Below are 21,408 nucleotides of genomic sequence, written 5' to 3'. Positions count from 1 at the left end.
CCCAACATCCATTGTTAAAAACACTTTCTAAATAAAACATCACTGAATTGTATTGAATAAATGTTAAAGTGATAAATTGTTAATGTGTTAAACTTTTAACCAGTTAAAATAATAAAGTAATAAACTCACAGTGAGTGTGGCTGATGGAGACTTGCTCATCGTCATTGACATCCCAAAGTACCTGATTGCCTTTAAGTCTAAAAAACAGCTTGGTTAGGAGTGTGTGTGTGTGTGTGTGTGTGTGTGTGTGTGTGTGTGTGTGTGCGTGTGAGCGTATATACCTGGCTGATACAAAGAGCTGCAGTTCCCTTTCTCCACTGTGCAATTAAATATCGCTCCAGAGCTGTTTGCACTTAATGGAGCACTTACGATTATCCTAGCAAACAACAAACATCATCATACAAACAAGATTTTCAGCAGATTATTACCTCATCCTGCATGTAGCAGACAGAAATATAAAAACCATGCTACTGTATGCCTACTTAAGACGTCATGTACAATGTAAATAAATAAAAGTAAATACTCACTGTTTCATCTGATCAGACTGATACTGCAGCACTCTGTATCCAAAAAACTCCTCTTTATTTCCAGACAATTGCTCTGGGTTTAACACGTCAATATTAAACCCATCAGAGAGTAAGACACCTGAGAGACAGACAGAGAGACACCTAAGAGACAGCCATCACCAACTAAAGGACGACATCACCTGCCTGTGACAGTGATGGCTCACTTCCAGATGCACTTAATAGCTTGGTTCAAAGTACAGAAAGACGTGACGGCACGGAAGACCATCCCTTTGAACAACCAGGTGCTATGTCTCATCACACAGCTGATGTGAGGAAAACTATGAGTCAACCAACGTAAAGTGGCTGGACCAGACAATATCCCTGGCAGAATGCTCAGAGAATGTGCTGAACAATGTTTTTACTGACATCTTTAACATCTCTCTGAGCAGCGCCGTCATTCCCACATACTTAAAGACCACCACCAAGTCTTCTGTGTCCTGTCTCAATGGCTACAATCCTGTTGCACTCACACAGATCAAGATCAAGACCCTGCCGCCCGACGGAAGCACCCCAGGGCTGTTCACTGTTCACAATACTAATTCACAAATGTGTGGCGACACATAGATCGAACCACATCAAGTTTGTTGATGACACGACTGTGGTGGGTCTGATCAGCTAGAACAACAAGTCGACATACAAAGAGGTAGTGCAGAGGCTAACGGACTGGTGTAAAGACAACAACCTGTCTCTCAACATTCCTTGGTGTCCACCTAAAGGAGAACCTCAGCTGGTCCCTCAACACCAGCTCCTTGCACAAGAAAGCTGATCAGACACACCCAGCACACACACTCTTCACCCCCCTGCCATCTGGAAAAAGGTACTGAAGCATTTGGGCTCTCATCCAGACTGTGTAACAGCTTCTACCAACAGCCATCCGTCTCCTTAACAAAAATGACTGAACTGATAAAACATACACACAGTTTCTCAGATAAACTCAACTACCTCAATAACATTGGGAATACAGTGATAAACACACAAACACAAAGACAACAACCATCTAACAGTTGTACATACCAACCTGATATTGCTCTTTTGCATAAAAACTCTATCTTCACTCCTACCTACAAGGAAATGTTGCACTTTCTCGCTCTTGTTTGTACATTTGCATGTGCACTTTTTGTTGTCTTTGTCTGTATAGGACTTATAATAGTTATATAGATAGTTTATAGTGTTAATCTGTCTTGTCTCAGCTAATTAGGCTTCTTAGCTATATAGTTAGTTTTGTTCATTTATGTTGTTAATTTATGTAGCACTTTGATCCTGGAGAATTCAATTAAGTTAAATTAAATTTTATTTGTATAGCGCTTTTAGCAATTGTCTTTGTTGCAAAGCAGCTTTACACAGTCAAAATAATTATTTAAGTTTGTATGAAATGTGAATTTGTATGAATCAAAATGGTCAGATTGTCCCTGGTGAGCAAGCCGAGGGCGACAGTGGCAAGGAAAAACTCCCTGAGATGGTAATAGGAAGAAACCTTGAGAGGAACCAGACTCAACAGGGAACCCATCCTTATTTGGGTGAAACAAAAAGCAGTAAATGATCTGCATTTATACAGTGTGTAGGGTGGGAGGCAGTTCAGTATAACAGTTTATGTTAATTGATTTAAATCAAAAAAGAGGGTGAGAGAGGGAAGAGTGAGAGGGGGAGAGAGAGAAAGAGAAGAAGAGGAGAGATGGCAGTTAGGTATGGTCACAGTTACACAATGTATAATGTGAATGTATATTAACTGTAGAGTGCAAGCAGAGACTCCGGCAGGACTAACTATGACATCATAACTAAAGGGGAGGAGCCAGAGGGAAACACAGACATGAGGGGGAACTGAGATGTAAAGCAAACAATCACCTCACCGTCAGCAAACCTGAGTGATCAATGAGAGTGAGGAAGACAGCATCCAAACATACCAGTTCACCATAATACTCTACGTCCATGAGTCCCCCAGATCTGCTCCTTTACCTAAGGCTAATCTATTTATAAAAATGCTTGGCTAAATAAATAGGTTTTTAGCCTGGACTTAAACACTGAGACTGTGTCTGAGTCCCGAACACTATTTGGAAGACTATTCCATAACTTTGAGGCTTTGTAAGAAAAAGGAACATGAATGGTTGAACTCACAAAAGCCTACTGACTTGACGTGCAGTCATTCAGACTGGGTTCCAAAAATCTAACCTTAAGCCAGTGGGATTTTCCACCAAACCCTTCCCGGTGGCTGGCCTCAGCCCCAGTCCATTTAAAATCACCCAGGGATGCACTCATCACTAGACTTTGTGACAGGATTTCCACAATCACATGGGGTACTCCCAGTTAAGCTATTCTCACAAAACCATTAAAACACAATGGCACTAATGATTTTAATATAAAATGTGTAATTAAAAAATATAAAAAGCGTCAGAATATAGACAAAACTGCTCTCTTGCACAATGTGTCATTCCAACATGAGAATTAATATTTTTTCTATTTTACTGCAAGTTCTCATTACTGCAGTGCATCCGGCTTTCTTTGAATATGCGTTATGTTGTAATTTAAATAAATTAACATAAAACATTTTAAATTTTTGCTGAATATTAATTTATTATAACAAAAATAGTAGTAAAACAGTGTGTCCATGCCTAATGTTTTCATCCTACACAACACTTTTAAGGACTGTTTAAACTTACATACAGAATGTAAATAAAGTTTGATTATGAGTGATGGAGCACATGGGGAAGTTATTTCAAGATGGCTACCAGGTCAGATCATCTCTTTATATCTCTCCAGTGAAATATTAAATATTCTGTTGTCAGAATGTTAACACGACTTTTTGATTCTTGTTACCCAAACAGGAAGTTTTCTCCATTTTGAAAATTATTAGATTTACATTTTTTTGCAAATGTATTTTATTTAGGTCTAATTATATGCACTGAGAAAAAAATAAAACTTTTGCAAAGTCCAGATTGATGAAGCAATTATACAGCAACCCAGAACTGTCCTTGTCTTCTGCATCCACAACACTTGCTCCCACTAGCTTCATATCCATATTTATTACATCCATATTCTTTGAAGGCAGCTCAATGTCCAACATTTTCCTACCAACATACTCACTGTCCCTCAAGTTCAAGTTCAAGTTCCTTTGTTTGCACCAAGGGTAACATTGATTTGCAGTCAAGAGTCCTCATTCACAACACATACAGTACAAAACAACCCACACATGGTAGAACAACAAACAAGTACCATTAAACTTTAAACATAAGTGCCCATCACAATTATTTAGTGTGCAAAGCTCCTTTAAATATCTATTTATACTTTATTTAACTGTCTAATCGCTGCTGGGATAAAACTATTTTTATATCGTTTAGTTCTTAGTTTTATATTGTTACACTTGGCACCAAAAACCTGTGACCGGAAGGAAGAAGACGAAACTCTGCATGCAAGGGATGAGTGATGTCACCTAAAATTGAATTTGTGATTAAAAAAATGATAAAATAAAAACTGATTCAAGAAACGCATGATAGAATAAAATCATCATAGATTTATCAATATGGAAATGATTTAACTTCCTCAGACAAAACAGACGCTGATGGCCCTTCTTGCACACTGCTTCACAATTCTTGTCAAAAGACAATTTGTCATCAATAATTGTGCCAAGGTATTTAGATGATTCCACACATTCAACACTCTGACTTTTAATGTAAGTAATCCCCTGTGTGTGAGACGCCTTTCTAAAATCGATTATCATATCTTTCGTCTTTGATATATTTAACTGATGACAGGATTTCTCACACCACCTGACAAATCTGCAAGTACTGGACCATGACCCGTTTCATTATTGTGAAGTTGACTGACAATGACTGAGTCATCTGCATATTTAATGATGGTTCTTTTTTCCCATCTACTCTGACACATATTTGTGTAGAGGATGAATAACAAGGGTGAAAGAACACATCCTTGTGGGGAGCCAGTTGAGAAGAAAACTTTGTCTGATAAACATCCATTCACTCTAACACTTTGTGTGCGATTAGTTAAAAAGTTAAGAATTCAGCCCACCAGATTATTGCTGAGATTAAACTGTTCCAGCAGCCTACTGACTAAAATGTGAGGTTGAATTGTATTAAAAGCAGTCGAAAAGTCAACAAATAAAAGTCTGACATGAGAACCATTTTTTTCCAAATGTTTAAGAATAAGATTAAGCAAAGTGACTGTGGCATCCTCCACTCCCCTATGAGGCCTATAGGCAAACTGTATGGGATCAAGTACATGCGCAGTATTTCTCAATATCTCAGACCTCACTAATTTTTCAAATGTTTTCATCATAATTGAAGTTAAATCTACAGGTCTGAAATCATTAAGAGTTTTAGGGGAGTTAGACTTAGGAACAGGGACTACCACAGCCTCCTTCCAAACTTTAGGTACCTGTTGTTCCTGCAAAGATTTATTAAAAATATATTTAAATATAGGAATTAATTCCTTTGCACAGATTTTAAGTGTGCGACCACATATATTATCTGGTCCTTTACTTTTATTCACTCTTACTGAGAGAAAGGCCTTCTGCACATCTCTTTGTTGTATAATAATGTGCTGTCCATCTGTAAGCTTACTATTCAATTCCTGAATTTCCTTATTAAAATCTAAAACATTAAAATGATTATAAAAATAATTGAGAGAGTTAGCTAACTCAAAATCAGTGTTTAAGCCAGCTAAATAAGTCGACTGGCTACTTTTTGGATCATGGAGACCTGTTATTTTAGCTGTCCCAGACTGAACCAAGCTTTTTAGTAGCCATCTTATTTTCCAGTTCAGTTTTATAATTTTGTTTAGCCTGGAGAATCTCTCTTTTTAGCTCTCTATTTGCGAGATACAAATCAGAAGTGGTTCCTTGTTTAAAACACCATTTCTTTTTTTGGTATGCAAGATTTAACATTTTTTGTTACCCAGGGCTTATTGTTCGGGGAAATTTTTAACTGCCTCCTTGGAATAATCATATCCCTACAAAAGGCCACATAGGAGCATACAACATCAACAATCATGTCAAAGTTATCCCCACTGGACTGTTTAAACATCTTCCAATCTGTGCAATCATAGCACTCCTGCAAACAAAGTGCAGATTCAGTTGTCCAATCCATTATGTCCTTTGTCTGTGCTTTTTGCCTTTTTAAAACAGTTTTATATGTAGGAATTAGATGAACACAGTTATGATCAGATGAGCCAAGGGGAGGTAATAGCAATGACTTATATGCGTCCTTTACGGACCCATAACAAAGGTCCAGACTCTTGTCCTACCTGGTCGGACAGGACACATATTGATAAAATTATTCAATGAAACATGATTAAAATCACCAAGCACGAGATTCGGTGCATCAGGTAAAAGTATCTGCAGTCTCTGCACTACATTAAAAACAGTGGCACACGCAGATGCTACATTTGCTTTCGGGTGAATATACACCACGGTAACAAAAAGCTGTACGCTCACATGTGTTACATGTTCCATCAGATACTTTCCGTACCGCATTTGGTAGATGGATATCTGGCATTGTCTCAACCCTTACACCCTTCAGTTGTAGTAACATGCTTCTGGTGTACTAAATTGTTCCTTGGTTAACAGCTTTATAATTATATCAAGCAATAAGTAGAATGGCACCCATAACAACGCAAAAGTAAAATCTCCACTGTAGATCAATTTTATAAAATTCAAAAATACAATTCCATAAAACAATTAAACAAAAAGGGAGCGGACACTAAGCGGACATTATTATTGTACCGCACCCGCACTTGTGTGCAAGAATTACAACTAATAATACAAAAATGTATTATATGTTAGCCTAAAACAATATAGTTTTATTTTGTTTATGTGCTTTAAATATACACTAAACAATTGAAACATGTTTCAAACTTTTGCAAAGTGAGTTGCGCGTGCGGCTTTTTGATCAAAAGCTGATAAACGCGTGCACAGATATGAGCAGATTTATCAAGAAAACTACAGACATGAAATGAAATAAACACAAAAATATGTACTACTTTATGAATAAAACGCGACAGCACGCAGAATCCCCGGGTTTTGAATGCGCTTCCTCTATTTATTAGTACTGTAGTAGTTCACAAAAAAATGCTGGGTTTCTGTAAACACATCGTTGGGTTGTTTATGCTGGGTCAAAATTCTGTGTTATTTCGGGTACTTTAATCACACTGCTGGGTTGCTTTTGCTATGAATACTAAAAGTGCTGCATAATTAAACTCAATGCAAAAAAAACGAAAAAAGAAACTTCTCCGTTTCCGCCCTTTTTTTCCGGTGTTTATGCAGTAAACCGATAGGTGAACACGATGATTTAAGAATTTAATTAAACACATATATATATATATATATATATATATATATATATATATATATATATATAAGTGCCATTTCAATTCAAATCCAACATTTTAATGGTCAGTGATTGGTGCATGGGAATCAACTCGTGTATAAACCCGCAGCTCGCACTTAACAAAAGGCAGTGTTTTGATCAAAAGGATGATAAACGCATGCAATTTATCTATAAAAATGCAGACAGATAAACAACAAACACAAATATATAGGCTACTCGATAGATAAACGCTGGCTTTTGCAACAAGCCAGCGCGCTCCGATGTGAGCCGATTTATTTAAGTCATAATTAGAGAATATATATAGAGATAAATAACATAGAGAAAGCATAATACGACTGTCCATACAGTAAATAAAAAGAAAAGTATTAAATCCAACTATTAAGTCTGATTTATTAACCATTTTTATTTATTTATTTATTTATTTTATCTATTTTAGGCAGAAACGTCCGCTCACTTCTTAATTCATCTAAAACCCCCTACAGTATTTGCCAACAGTGCACACAGTTTGATAAATTCACACCTATTGTGAATAAAAGGTGAGGAGAGATTCCGCAGAATCTTCTGACACAGTGCTTGCTCTGAAGGACTATACTCGACAAGAATATAGAGAATAAGAATCATATTTATAATAGGATAATTAATTAAATAATACAATTATATTAAATAAGAACTTTATCTAAAAATTTCTCCAATAATCCAAATTTTTTAATTCACTGCTGAAGTAGTTAAATATGCTTATACTGTAAATACGGAGGTTACATTTAAAAAGTACAATCGCAAGTAAATTACAAACTGCATTTAATGTACAATATGAATAAAAAAGTATTAGACACAAATATATGATATGGTAGTATAGAAAATGAAAAAGTGGTCAAATGTAAAGCAAACGCAATTATTAATTTATTGTGTATATTTAACTTCATTCAGCCGTTTAAGTTATAGGAAAAATAACGTTCCTACCAGCCCACTATTATATTCTGTTCAAATTTAAAGATGCCCACGCGTGTGTGCAAAAAGATGAATACAAAGAATACAAAAGTGTATAATCTTTAATAAAGTTAGCCTAATACAATATTGTTTCCAATGTTGAAGCAAACATGATTTTGTTTAAGTCTATTCACTGAATACAACGTGACAGCGCGCTCCGAGGAGACACCCAGAACCCCCAGTTACGGTAATGCCTCTTCTCACCTTTTATTCACAATCGGTGTAAAGTTATCAAACCGGTTTCGCTGGTGGGGGGATTCACAGAATTAAGGAGTTTAAAACGATTTAACTAGACTGAGCAGACGTCTCTGCCTAAAATGTATTTTGCCAGCAAAACATAAAAATATTCTATATTTAATAAAACGGTATTGAAACAAAATTGTGTATTTTCCTTATTTAATATCGCTTCCAGAACATTGTTGTCCAAACGTGTGTATATGAAAAACAGTGAAACCTAAACACAAACAGAAAGGACGAATTAAGGAATGTACGAAACATTAACACCTTTACCGTGTTCAAATGAATAAAGAGTTACTGCATTATGTTTCAAGACGTCCTTAATTTACATTTTTTTCCTAATTATATTGTTAGGGGGTGCGGTGTGAAGATCTCCACAACGCACCAAGACATGTTTTACTGATTATAATAGCCCTGACGCAGGGCTTTAGAGGGGGTCAGTAAAATAGGAGTTGTTGTGAGAGCTTATGACAGACACGGGAGGACATTTCCATTTGAAGACTATTCAATCGCGGGATTATTAATTAAGAAACTTAAAAGGAAACCAAAAGAAAACTTAAAACACAAAATAACCAGAGCTCCGCTGTCTAACCGAGAACGGACGGGAAACTAAAACAAAAAACTAAAGATGCTCTCGGGGCTTATGCCTTTACTGAGGATTTATAGTAGGAAGAGAGAGAGTAGAGTTTGTGCTTTGTTCACTTTAACCCGAGAGCGCGCACTAAACTGATGCGTGTCTCTCTCCCTCACTCTCTCGCCGGTGTCTTAGACAGACAGAGGCTTGGGCTTTGCCTGTGTCTTTGGCCCCGACACCTTTTACTGGTGCGACCGAATGATCACACGGAGGTCTGTCGCGGTATCACGACCCGGGCCGTTCTGAACAGTTTATGCGCGGCTCTGCCCCTTGAGCGAGCCACATCGTTACATACATATCCACAAATACTTAGCACGAATTTGGGCATCTATTTTCATTATTATAAAAATAATATAAAGCAGATATATACACGTTCATTATAAAATATCTGTTGTAAAACAAAATTCATGATTTTATCTTCATTAGTTTATATAAAAGCAGACATTTTGCTTTCTGTAAGTATATATTTTTCACGTCTTTGAGGCGAGTATACACGGAGTTTCGGTTTATTTTCTGACGCGCTCAAGTTCACAGAAACCGATACAGAATAGCGCTGTATCCCTGTTTGCTTTCATTATTTTACAACATCATAACGTTTTGTCATCATTGTGCATGCACTTTAATAAAAGTAAAGTCTTATAAAGTCTATGTAGCTTATATAGGTTTATTATATAGTTTTTGCCCATTAATCTGACCTGTGACTCACCCACGTTTTCTGATACACACAGCCAGAGTTTTCTGGCTCTGCGAGTGTTACACATGATAAAATATAAAGGCTCACTGTGTTAACATTTACTTTGCTTAAATTCGATGGAACTAAGAAACCCCTATATTTAATTTAAGTTCTAAATGTGTACTGTAATTTTAGTACTGTGATGATAAATTCATTTAATGTTTCACTTGTATTTTATAAGGTTTTCGCAGGCGGTGGTACAGCGCAACGGGGGTGCTGGGATGTGAAAATGTAATTTATTAAAATGTTTTTATTATTTATTAAAGAACATTATGTGATCATAACAGCCTACTGCATTTAATTCTTATAATAACGCAAAAACACATCGACATCTGCTGACGCAGTAGCACGGCCTGACAATGTTAGAATTTTTTATGGTCATTTATTTTCGTTTAATTTAGTTAATAAATCTACTACAAATTTAAAGAACACAAAAAATAAGATGACAAAAAACATACGTGTAGCTTTTCTAATTACACATGATAAAATCTAAAGGCTCACTGTGTTAACGTTTACTTTGCTTAAATTCGATTCGAGTTCAGAGGACTCAGGATGTGGAGCAGGAAGAACAGAGAACAGAAGCTGGGGCCAAGAGGAAGAAAACCTTGGCAAGCTTTTTTAAGAAAACGGCACCAGCATCACAACCTGTCATTCAGAAGAAGACAAAGACAAAGCCGAGCTGACAGCCAATTTGATGTCTCCTGATGTAGATTCAGACACAGACCCACTTCACTGGTGGAAGGCTAATGAGGCAATCTTCCCCAGGCTCAGAAAACTTGCAAAAAAAATACCTCTGTATTCCCACAACCAGTTCCCCTTCTGAGAGGGTGTTCAGTGCAGGTGGGAACATTATAACCTGTCACAGAGCATCTCTAAAGCCTGAAGCAGTAGACAGACTGGTCTTTCTCTCAAGAAACCTGTAAAGAACATCTACATGTGACTTATCAACAACATGCCCCATGTTTTTACGATGGTCTACAAAGTACTGTTATTTTATTTATTTATTTGATTATTTATTGTTAATAATGTGTAAATTTGCTTAACTTTTTAAGTTTACTGATGTAATGTTTACATTGGTAAAAATGGTTCTTTTCTTGCTTTTCTTAATATATACAGAAGTATTTAATGTTTAATTTAAATTGCACAATATCTACTTTCATATTTCATCCATATTTTCTGCAAAGACATTTAACTCAAATTTGTTTTACATTTATTTACAGTACACCATGTTGACAAATTTATGTGTGGCATGGCCATTAAAAATACAGTGTTCCTCAACCAGATGGTTTTTCAAATTACTTATAAAGAGAATGATTCCAACAACAAAAAAAAGTCTTTAATAACAAAATATAGGACAAAACATGGAATATCAAAAACAGAAACATAAATAGACTTTCTTTGTTGTACTATACAAACAGGAAACACAGGCTCTATGGCGAAACATGAGGTTAAGACCCCCAACAAACCACGCATGGAGCTGAAACGGGTCTAGACGAGACTAGAGACACGGAGAGACTAGCAACAGGACTAGAGACATGGAGAGACTAGCGACAGGACTAGAGACACGGAGAGACTAGGGACACGGAGAGACTAGCGACAGGACTAGAGACACGGAGAGACTAGCAACAAGACTAGAGACACGGAGAGACTAAAGACAGGACTAGAGACACAGAGAGACTAAAGACAGGACTAGAGATAAGGAGAGACTAAAGACAGGACTAGAGACATGGAGAGACTAAAGACAGGACTAGAGACACGGAGAGACTAGAGACAAGGAGAGACTAGAGACAGGACTAGAGACACAGAGAGACTAGAGACAGGACTAGAGACACAGAAAGACTAGAGACAAGACTAGAGACACAGAGAGACTAGAGACAGGACTAGAGGCGAGATGAGACTAGAGACGGGACGAGGCTAGGGACACAAAGGCTAGGGACACAGAGACTAGGGCTACTTACCTAAACTCTAACACTTAACACAACATTTCGCGACACTGAATCAGCTCCACACACACTGAAACACAACGGACATGAAACATACACTACACTAGAGCCTTCTTAAAAACACAGAACAGAACTTAATTATAAATACAAATTAAACTAAACAAAACAAAATGCCCACATAAATGACAGTAATACACTGTTAGCCCGGATTTAGTTTCTAGTTAAATATTAAAGCATTATATATATATATATATATATATATATATATAAAGTTTGATAATATCACTTCATAATTTTAAGTATATTCTAACTTGTTGGCATAGTCCAATGTGCAAATAATTTGAAGTACAATAAGCTTAAATTGAAAAGTTAAAAAACAGACCTCACCTCTTCTTCCCAATTGTGACAACTGTCTATTAACAGAGTAATGAGCAGTTGCTCAAGGTATCAGTGTGTGTGTGTTTTCTTTATTTCTACAGTCTATATTGCAGCCTGCTCTTACACAGACATATAATACAAAACAAAAACAGTCCAAAACTGATTTTAGCCACGCACTGAGTCGAAGTTTTCTGTCGTTGTTGCGGTTGTGTGGATTCAAGCACCGCTGGCGAGGAACTAGAAGGTGAGTTTAACTCCCTCAGTTGTAAAAACTTCATTTAAACTTTCGCCATTTCGACTGACATTTTTAGACACTGGCTAATTTACCTGGCTGTGTAATGTATATTTAGCTAACTGTGGGGGGGAGGGGGGTTTTGGGGCAGCGGTGGAATTTTTTTTTTTTACATTTACCAGTTCGTTGGCTTATTTTTATCCACAACTAATCAATATCTAATGCTAGATTACTTTCTTACGCGAGTTGCTGATTGCGTGCGGTACAAACACAATTTTAACCAGTTTCAGTGTCTTTAGGCTTTCACCTGGCCGGCTGCAAGCAGTGTTTTTTCCAAGAAGAAAGCAGGAACACATGCAGCTTCCTGTTTCTGTATCGTTGCCCCGAAAGTTTCGCGTTTGTATTAGCGTTTAAATTACATAACTTTTTTTCATTTATACAATAATAATATTAATAGCAACTAGTTTCTTCGTCTAAAAACAACAAACGGAATTCAGCTCCAAACAACTAAACTCCGACTCAGGTACAATGTCATGTCTAATATTCAGCTCGTTCAGTGTGTGGAGTGCAGGATGTTTAGACATTCTTCCTTCATCGTTAGTGGTAATTTTATTTGTGATAGGTGTGTGTTAGTGAGCACTCTGACGGAAAATATATTAGCGTTAGAGGAGCGCATCCAGACTTTAGAGAGGGTTAGAGAGCGCGAGAGCAGCATTATTCTCGTAGCGGACAGTCTGGGTGCCGCAGGTGGAGATAACCAGCCCCCGACTCTGGCATTAGAGCCCTCACAGCGGGGCGAGTGGGGGACAACTCGGCGGCATACACGTTCAGCCAAAGCTAACGCTAAGGCTAGCCCACCAGAGCACACCTCTTCTGCGCTTCACGTGTCCAACAGGTTTGCTCTCCTCAGTGATGCACCCGCTGAGAAACCTGAAAGAGCTCTGGTTATAGGAGACTCTATCCTGAGACATGTGAAATTAGCCAGGCCTTTAGGGGCGCCAGCGGCAGTGGTTGGGTGTATCCCGAGAGCCAGAGCACCGGACATAGCAGGTAATCCTAGGGCTCTAGGACAGCACAGGTTCTCTAAGATAGTGGTACATGCTGGAGCTAATGATATACGCCTTCGTCAGTCAGAAATTAGTAAGAATAACTTTATAGAGGTGTTCAAATTAGCGAAGGTGATGTCAGACGACGTAATATGCTCTGGTCCCATCCCAATGAGATGTGGCGACATAACTTACAGCAGGTTATGGTCGGTGAACCGCTGGATGTCCAGGTGGTGCTCCAAAACAACGTGGGCTTCATTGATAATTGGAAGACCTTTGAGGGCAAAACTGGCCTATTAGGGCGGGACGGTGTCCATCCCACTCGGGAAGGTGCTGCTCTCATTTCTTGTAGTATAGCTCATAGTCTCAGAAGAGGCCTAGTTAATCGGTGACAATCCAGAGCCCAGGCCAGGGAGCAGACAGACAGGCTAAACCAACCGTCTGCTAGCTGCATAGAGTCGTCACTCAGGGTTCATCATATTGAGACTGTGTCTGTTCCTCGAGCTAAAAACAAATTTAGAAAGACTCAGAAAGTCTTTTTTAGAAATTTAATTAACATAAAGACCACAAACTCAGATCATACTGAATGCGCAGCCGGCACCTCTGATCTGAAGCTAGGATTGTTAAATATTAGATCTTTCGCATTTAAAGCAGTTATAGTTAATGAAATTATCACGGATCAGGAGTTTGATATACTCTGTTTAACAGAAACCTGGATTAAACAGGACGAGTATGTAGCTCTAAATGAAGCTAGTCCTCCTGGATACAGCTACATACACCAGCCTCGATTAACTGGTAGAGGAGGAGGCGTCGCAGTTATTCACAATGATAATTTGACTATTGTACAAAAACACGGACACAAATTTAATTCATTTCAAATTCTTTATAGTAACATAAGTGTATTTAACTATATTAAGTCAGCTCAGTCGATTCCGCTAATTGTCATTTACAGACCTCCAGGGCCGTACTCTGAATTTCTTAGTGAATTTGCAGATTTCCTCTCAAACCTAGTTGTTTCTGTAGACAAAGTGTTAATTGCTGGAGATTTTAATATTCATTTTGAGAATCCAGAAGACCCTCTGAGAACAGCATTTATGTCTGTACTGGACTTGGTAGGAGTAAATCATTGTGTAGTAGGACCCACTCATAAAGCAGGTCACACTTTAGATTTAATAATATTATTCGGATTAAGTATAAGAAATTTATTCACAATTCCACTATCTGAAGTTATCTCAGATCACTATCTTGTCTCAATTCAAGTGTGTCACAGTAATAATGTACGCACAGCGCCGCGCTACCGTATGAAACGTACATTTACATCAACTACCAAACATTTTATCAGTAATCTCCCAGAGTTTCCAACTTCGATTAGATCACCGTCTGACCCCACAGAACTCGATCAGGCGACTGAATATTTAAAGTCGACATTTCGCTATACCTTAGATAATGTAGCTCCAGTTAAAAGAAAAATTATTAGAGATAAGAAACTTGCTCCCTGGTATAATAATCACACACGCACTTTAAAACAGACCGCTAGGAAATTAGAACGTAAATGGCGTCAAACTAAATTGTTAGTATTTCAAATAGCATGGAAGGAGAGCATCCTGATCTATAGAAAAGCTCTTAGTGTAGCTAAGATTAACATATCTCTCCACTCTTATAGAAAATAACAAAAATAATCCTAGATTTTTATTTAATGCTGTAGCCAAATTAACCAGAAATAAGACCACTGCAGAAATCTCCACAACAACATCATGCACTAGTGAGGACTTCATGAACTTTTTTAATAATAAAATTGTAAATATTAGGCATAAAATTGAGGTTTTGAAACCGAACAATGTAATTGATGCAGATGTTGATCTAGCCATGTCAGATCAGAACCTAGAATACTTTACTCCCCTTGAAGTGAATGAACTAATTTCACTCATCTCTTCTGCAAATTCATCAACCTATATATTAGATCCTGTACCGTCACATTTTTTTTAAACAGATAGTACCAGCAATAACAGAACCCCTGTTGAGAATAATTAATTCTTCACTCAGCATTGGTTATGTTCCAAAATCTTTTAAATTAGCAGTTATCAAACCAATAATTAAGAACCCTGACCTCGCCCCCTGTCAGCTGTCCAGTTACAGGCCAATATCAAACCTCCCCTTTATCTCTAAGATTCTGGAAAAGATAGTAGCGGAGCAGCTATGCTCATATCTACATAGAAATAGCATACATGAACTGTATTAGTCAGGATTTAGGCCTTATCACAGTACAGAGACAGCACTCGTTAAAGTAGTAAATGACATCCTATTGGCCCCTGATCAGGGTTGTGTAACTATGCTTGTATTACTCGACCTCAGTGCAGCTTTTGACACCATTGATCATGCTATTCTTCTTCACAGATTAGAAAATGTAGAAGAATTAAGGGTACAGCCCTTTCCTGGCTCAGATCCTATCTGACCCATCGTTATCAGTATGTAGACTTAAATGGTGATTATTCTGCATGTTCTCTAGTGGAGTTTGGCGTTCCGCAGGGTTCAGTTTTAGGTCCACTGCTTTTTTTCCCTTTACATGCTTCCTCTGGGCAACATAATCCATAAGCATGGTATTAGGTTTTATTGTTATGCTGACGATACACAGTTATACAGTATGTCTCAGCAAAACCTAATGAGAAAAAACAGCTTACTAAAATTGAGCAATGTGTGCAGGACATAAGAAATTGGATGCTAATTAACTTCCTTCTGCTTTATCCGTTCTAGTCATAGGACCGCATACAGCTAGGAGTAAAATTTTTGATCACACCGTAACTTTAGATGGCCTTTCTGTTCCATCAAGTGCAACAGTGAAAGACCTTGGTATGATTATTGACTCCAGCCTTTCATTTGAAGCTCATGTAGATAATATTATCAGGATAGCTTTCTTTTACCTCAGAAATATTGCCAGGATAAAAAATTTATTGTCGCTAAACGATGCAGAAAAACTAGTTCATGCTTTTATCACCTCTAGGTTGGACTATTGTAATGCCTTACTGTCTGGTTGTTCAGCTAGATGCATAAATAAGATTCAGCTAGTCCAGAATGGAGCAGTGAGAGTCCTCACTAGAACCAAAAGATATGAGCACATCACCCCTATCTTATCTTCACTGCTCCCTGTGAAATTTCGCATTGATTTTAAAATACTACTCTTGACATATAAAGCATTAAATGGTCTCGCGCCGCAGTACCTGAGCAAACTGCTAGTGTACTACGAACCGCCACGCCTACTTCAATCAAAGGATGCAGGCTGCGTGTCAGTACCGCGTATTATAAAAATTTACAGCTGGGGGCAGAGCTTTTTCTTACAAAGCCCCTAGTGGATCCAAGATGGCGGCGCGGCAGTAGCATGCAGCGGCCGCCCTGGAGCCAAAATGGTTTACATTGTTGTTTACATTTTGTGTGTACCGCGTTTATATTACTCCGTGTATGGATACCGTCGCGACTGGTGTCCGTACATACAACAGCTAGACACTTTTGTTTCTAAATAACCCAGGTAACGACATCCACGATGAGCTGCGGGAAAAGCTACGCGACCTCGGCTTGCTGCACAAACCAGGCCTCAAATCCTTGGCGTTGCCTGATGCCGGCGGCCGGAAAAGGGGACATCGGAAGTGGTGCGCAAGGAAGTGGAAGCGCGGCAAGCGGGCGGGATTCTGTGCTAGGCTAAAAACAAACCCTAGCCGGCCGGCTCTCCCGTCCATCATCCTATCCAACGTCTGCTCCCTGGACAATAAACTGGACTACATCTGACTACAGCAGGCTACACAGAGTACCGGACGCCGCTATTCAGCTAGACGGGCTAGCCTCGTTTCGCGCCGACAGAAATGCAGCTCTGTGCGGTTAAACTCGCGGTGGCGGCTTGTGTGTTTACATCAACATGAAATGGTGCAAGAACTCTGTGCTATTTTTTAGTTATTGCTCATTGCTAGTGGAGTTTGTAACTGTTAGATGCAGACCGGGAATTCACCACTGTTTTCATTATCGGAGTGTACATTCCACCTAGCGCTAATGCTAAGGAAGCGCTATGGGAACTGTATACAAAGATCAGTGTACTGCAAAATACACACCCGGGTGGACTGTTTATTGTTGCTGGAGATTTAAATCTCAAGTCAGTGCTTCCTAGATTCCATCAGTATGTGGACTTTGCAATGAGAGGGGAAAACACGCAGGATCTTGTTTACACAAACATCACCGGCGCATATCGGGCAGACCCTCGGCCCCCACCTTGGCTACTCAGACCACATCTCTGTTATGCTAATTCCAGCATACAGACCACTCGTCAGGCGCTCAAAACCGGTTCTGAAGCAGGTGAAAACCTGGCCAGCGGGAGCCATCTCTGCTCTTCAGGACTGTTTCGAAAGCACTGACTGGAACATGTTTAGGCAGGCTGCGACTTACGGCAACTTCACTGACTTGGAGGAGTACACGTCATCAGTGACCAGCTACATCAACAAGTGCACCGATGATGTCACTGTCTCCAAGAACATCGTCTCACGTTTTAATCAGAAACTGTGGGTTACTGCGGAGGTGCATGCACTTCTGAGGACCCGAGACTCTGCCTTCAGAGCGGGAGACAAGGTGGCCCTTAAAAGAGCAAGGGCCAAACTTTCTCGGGCAATCAGAGAGGCGAAGCGCGCAAACGCCCAGAGAATCCACAACCACTTCATAGACAGCGGGAACACACGGCGCATGTGGCAGGGCTTACAAGCCATCACTCACTACAGGACGACATCACCCTGTGACGGTGACGGCTCCCTCCCAGATGCGCTGAACAACTTCTATGCTCGGTTCGACAGGCAAAACGACGTGGCGGCGAGGAAAACGGCCCCTTCTTTGAACGACCAGGTGCTGTGTCTCACTACAGCTGAGGTGAGGAAAACTCTACGCAGAGTCAACCCACGTAAAGCTGCTGGACCAGACAACATCCCAGGCAGAGTGCTCAGAGAATGTGCTAAACCGCTGGCAGATGTTCTCACCGACATCTTCAACATCTCTCTGAGCAGAGCCGTCGTTCCCACGTGCTTCAAAGCCACCACCATTGTCCCCGTGCCCAAGAAGTCTACTGTGTCCTGTCTCAATGACTACCGTCCCGTTGCACTTACACCCACCATCATGAAGTGCTTCGAGCGGCTCGTCATGAGACACGTCATCAAGACCCTGCTGCCCCACTTACTGGACCCACTGCAATTTGCGTACCGTCCTAATGCTGTACGTAGATTTTAGCTCAGCATTCAACACTATCATCCCCCAACAACTGATCGGGAAGCTGAGCCTGTTGGGCCTGAACACCTCCCTCTGCAACTGGATCCTAGACTTTCTGACCGGGAGGCTTCAGTCAGTACAGATCGGGAACTGCACCTCCAGCACCACCACACTGAGCACTGGGGCCCAACAAGGCTGTGTGCTCAGTCCCCTGCTGTTCACACTGCTGACTCACGACTGTGTAGCAACACACAGTTCGAATCACATCATAAAGTTCGCTGATGACACGACCATGGTGGGTCTCATTAGCAAGAATGACGAGTGGAAGAGAGGAGAGAGAGGAAGTTCCAGAGAGGAAGTGCAGAGGCTCTGAATGTTGACAAGACAAAGGAGATGGTTGTTGACTTCAGGAGGACACGAGGCGACCATTCTCTGCTGAGGATCAACGGCTCCTCTGTGGAGATTGTCGAAAACACCAAAACACCAAATTCCTGGGTGTCCACCTGGAAAAGGACCTTAACTGGTCCCTCAACACCAGCTCCCTGCACAAGAAAGCCCAACAGCGTCGCTTCTTTTTGAGAAGACTGAGAAAGGCCCAGCTTCCACCACCGATCCTGACCACCTTCTATAGAGGGACTATCGAGAGCATCCTGAGCAGCTGCATCACTGTCTGGTTTGGGAATTGTGCCATATCGGACCGCAAAACCCTACAGCGGATAGTGAGGACAACGGAGGAGATCATCGGGGTCTCTCTTCCCTCTATTGAAGACATCTACACCACACGCTGCATCCGCAAAGCAACCAGCATTGTGGCTGATCGGACACACCCCTCTCACACACACTTCACACTCCTGCCATCTGGAAAAAGGTACCGAAGCATTCGTGCACACACATCCAGACTTTGCAACAGCTTTTTTCCACAAGCCATCCGTCTCCTCAACAGAAAGGGACTGAACTGATAAACACACACACACACACACACACAAACATTATCACTCAGCTTAACTCAACTACATCAAAACATCAATACATCAAAACTTTGAGACCGGACTGACTAATCAACACAAGCGCAGACACACTGACCTATACCACCAAACTATCGTACACACAAATCTGTAAATGCTTCCCTGTTTATCTCTTTTGCACAATATTCATTACTTTTTGCACTAATTCCTTAATTCTTGCTGCTCTGTTTACTACCTTAACACCATATTTTATGTTATGTTCTGATATGTCGCTGTCGCACTCACTTTGTTGTTGCTTGTTTGTACATTTGCACGTGCACTTTATGTTGTCTGTTGTCTATAAAACCTGTAGGTAGTCTTCCTTAGTCAGTTAGTTTTAGTTATTTTTTTTTTATTTGTGTTGTAATTTATGTTAGGACTATCTGTCTTGTCTCTGCTAGCCAGCTAACTAGGCCTCTTAGTTAGCTAGTTTAGCTTCTCTGTTAATTTATGTTGTAAGTTTATGTTGCATGTAGCACCTTGGTCCTGGAGGAACGTTGTTTCGTTTCACTGTGTACTAACTGTATATGGTTGAAGTGACAATAAAGCCTACTTGAACTTGAAAATTATGGAATAGACTTCCAAATAGTGTTCAGGACTCAAACACAGTCTCAGTGTTTAAGTCCAGGCTAAAAACCTATTTATTTATAAATAGATTTGCCTTAGGTAAAGGAGCAGATCTGGAGGACTCATGGACGTAGAGTATTATGGTAAACTGGTATGTTTGGATGCTGTCTTCCTCACTCTCATTGATCACTCAGGTTTGCTGACGGTGAGGTGCTTGTTTGCTTTACATGTCAGGAAGCCCTCATGTTTGTGTTTCCTTCTGGCTCTGCCTTTTAGTTATGCTGTTATAGTTAGTCCTGCCGGAGTCTCTGCTTGCACTCTACAGTTAATATACATTCACATCATAAATTTTTTGACTGTGACCATACCTTACTGCCATCTCTTCTCTTCTTCTCTTCTCTCTCCTCCTGTCTCCCCCTTTCACTCTTTCTCTCTCTCTGTCGAGCTACACATGTCGGTTCCGAGCTGCCAGTGATCCAGACTCCCTCTGCCCTCGGGACCTGTCTGACCCATCCTGGTGCCCCGCTTCTGGTTGAAGATCTTGTCACATGGATGCCCTGTGTGTCTCTCTGGGATGTGTCTGGTGTCTGGGGATGATTCTCTCTACCTAGAAGATGGTTTTGGCCTTGACTGGTGTTGGCAACTGTTTCTCTGGGGACTTGACAGTTCGATAGTTCAGGACTGGAACTTCCTACAAGTCTACCTGGGTCTTCAATAACTACCTGGACTTCATATTAACATCAATTAACATCAGCTATTATAGCTGAACTGCCTCCCACCCTACACACTGTATAAATGCAGATCATTTACTTTTTTCTGTTTCACCCAAATGAGGATGGGTTCCCTGTTGAGTCTGGTTCCTCTCAAGGTTTCTTCCTATTACCATCTCAGGGAGTTTTTCCTTGCAACTGTCGCCCTCGGCTTGCTCACCAGGGACAAACTGACCATTTTGATTTATACAAATTCACATTTCATACAAACTTAAATAATTCTTTTGATTGTGTAAAGCTGCTTTGCGGCAATGAAAATTGCTAAAAGCGCTATACAAATAAAATTGAATTGAATTGATCTAATCCCAGAGAGAAATTGCTTTTTACGCAGTTTACCACAGCCTATTGTATCTGGTAAGTTCCTTTAAGACAACATAAGAGAATATGTAAGCTAATTTACCGTAAACTAGCAAAATAATAAATGTGATGTCAGTGTACAGTGTTTCTTCTTAGGGTATTTGTATTGTTAACATTTCGAAAATGTTTGTGCTAACTAACACACGATTGTACATTTGTACAGGACACAGCTGACAATAACTTGTACAGGCAAACTCCAGTGGGATTGCTTTTCATCGGTGAAGAGAACCTTAAAGGGGTCATACAGGCCTACATGCACTTTTTTAAGCTGTTTGGACTGAACTGTGTGTTAGGAGAGTGCATACACAACCACTCTACAATGATAAAGAGCCGCCCAGTGGTTTTCTTTTCATTTATTAAAATAACATGCCCCTTCTGAAATCATGCCAA

General features: G+C 39.8%; 1 protein-coding gene and 1 long non-coding RNA gene across 2 annotated transcripts in view; both read right to left on the bottom strand.

Annotated features, from left to right (window-relative positions):
• The window catches only part of LOC128506724 (integrin alpha-L-like), a 91,411-nt gene extending 91,218 nt beyond the window's left edge, over positions 1-193 (bottom strand). The window contains exon 1 of the mRNA XM_053477290.1: positions 130-193. Within this exon, the coding sequence (XP_053333265.1) occupies positions 130-171 (42 nt within the window). The 5' untranslated portion in view covers positions 172-193. The remainder of the gene's footprint in view (positions 1-129) is intronic.
• Positions 194-281: 88 nt separating this feature from the next.
• The window catches only part of LOC128506733 (uncharacterized), a 38,735-nt gene continuing 17,608 nt past the window's right edge, over positions 282-21,408 (bottom strand). Inside the window, exons 3-4 of the long non-coding RNA XR_008355746.1 lie at positions 528-645; positions 282-376 (exon numbers count right to left, since the gene is read on the bottom strand). This is a non-coding gene — a long non-coding RNA (uncharacterized LOC128506733). The remainder of the gene's footprint in view (positions 377-527; positions 646-21,408) is intronic.

The sequence above is a fragment of the Clarias gariepinus genome, chromosome 18 (assembly GCF_024256425.1).
Source record: "Clarias gariepinus isolate MV-2021 ecotype Netherlands chromosome 18, CGAR_prim_01v2, whole genome shotgun sequence".
NCBI lineage: Eukaryota > Metazoa > Chordata > Actinopteri > Siluriformes > Clariidae > Clarias > Clarias gariepinus.
Note: the sequence above shows the minus strand (reverse complement) of the source record. Positions and strands in the feature narration are given on the sequence as shown.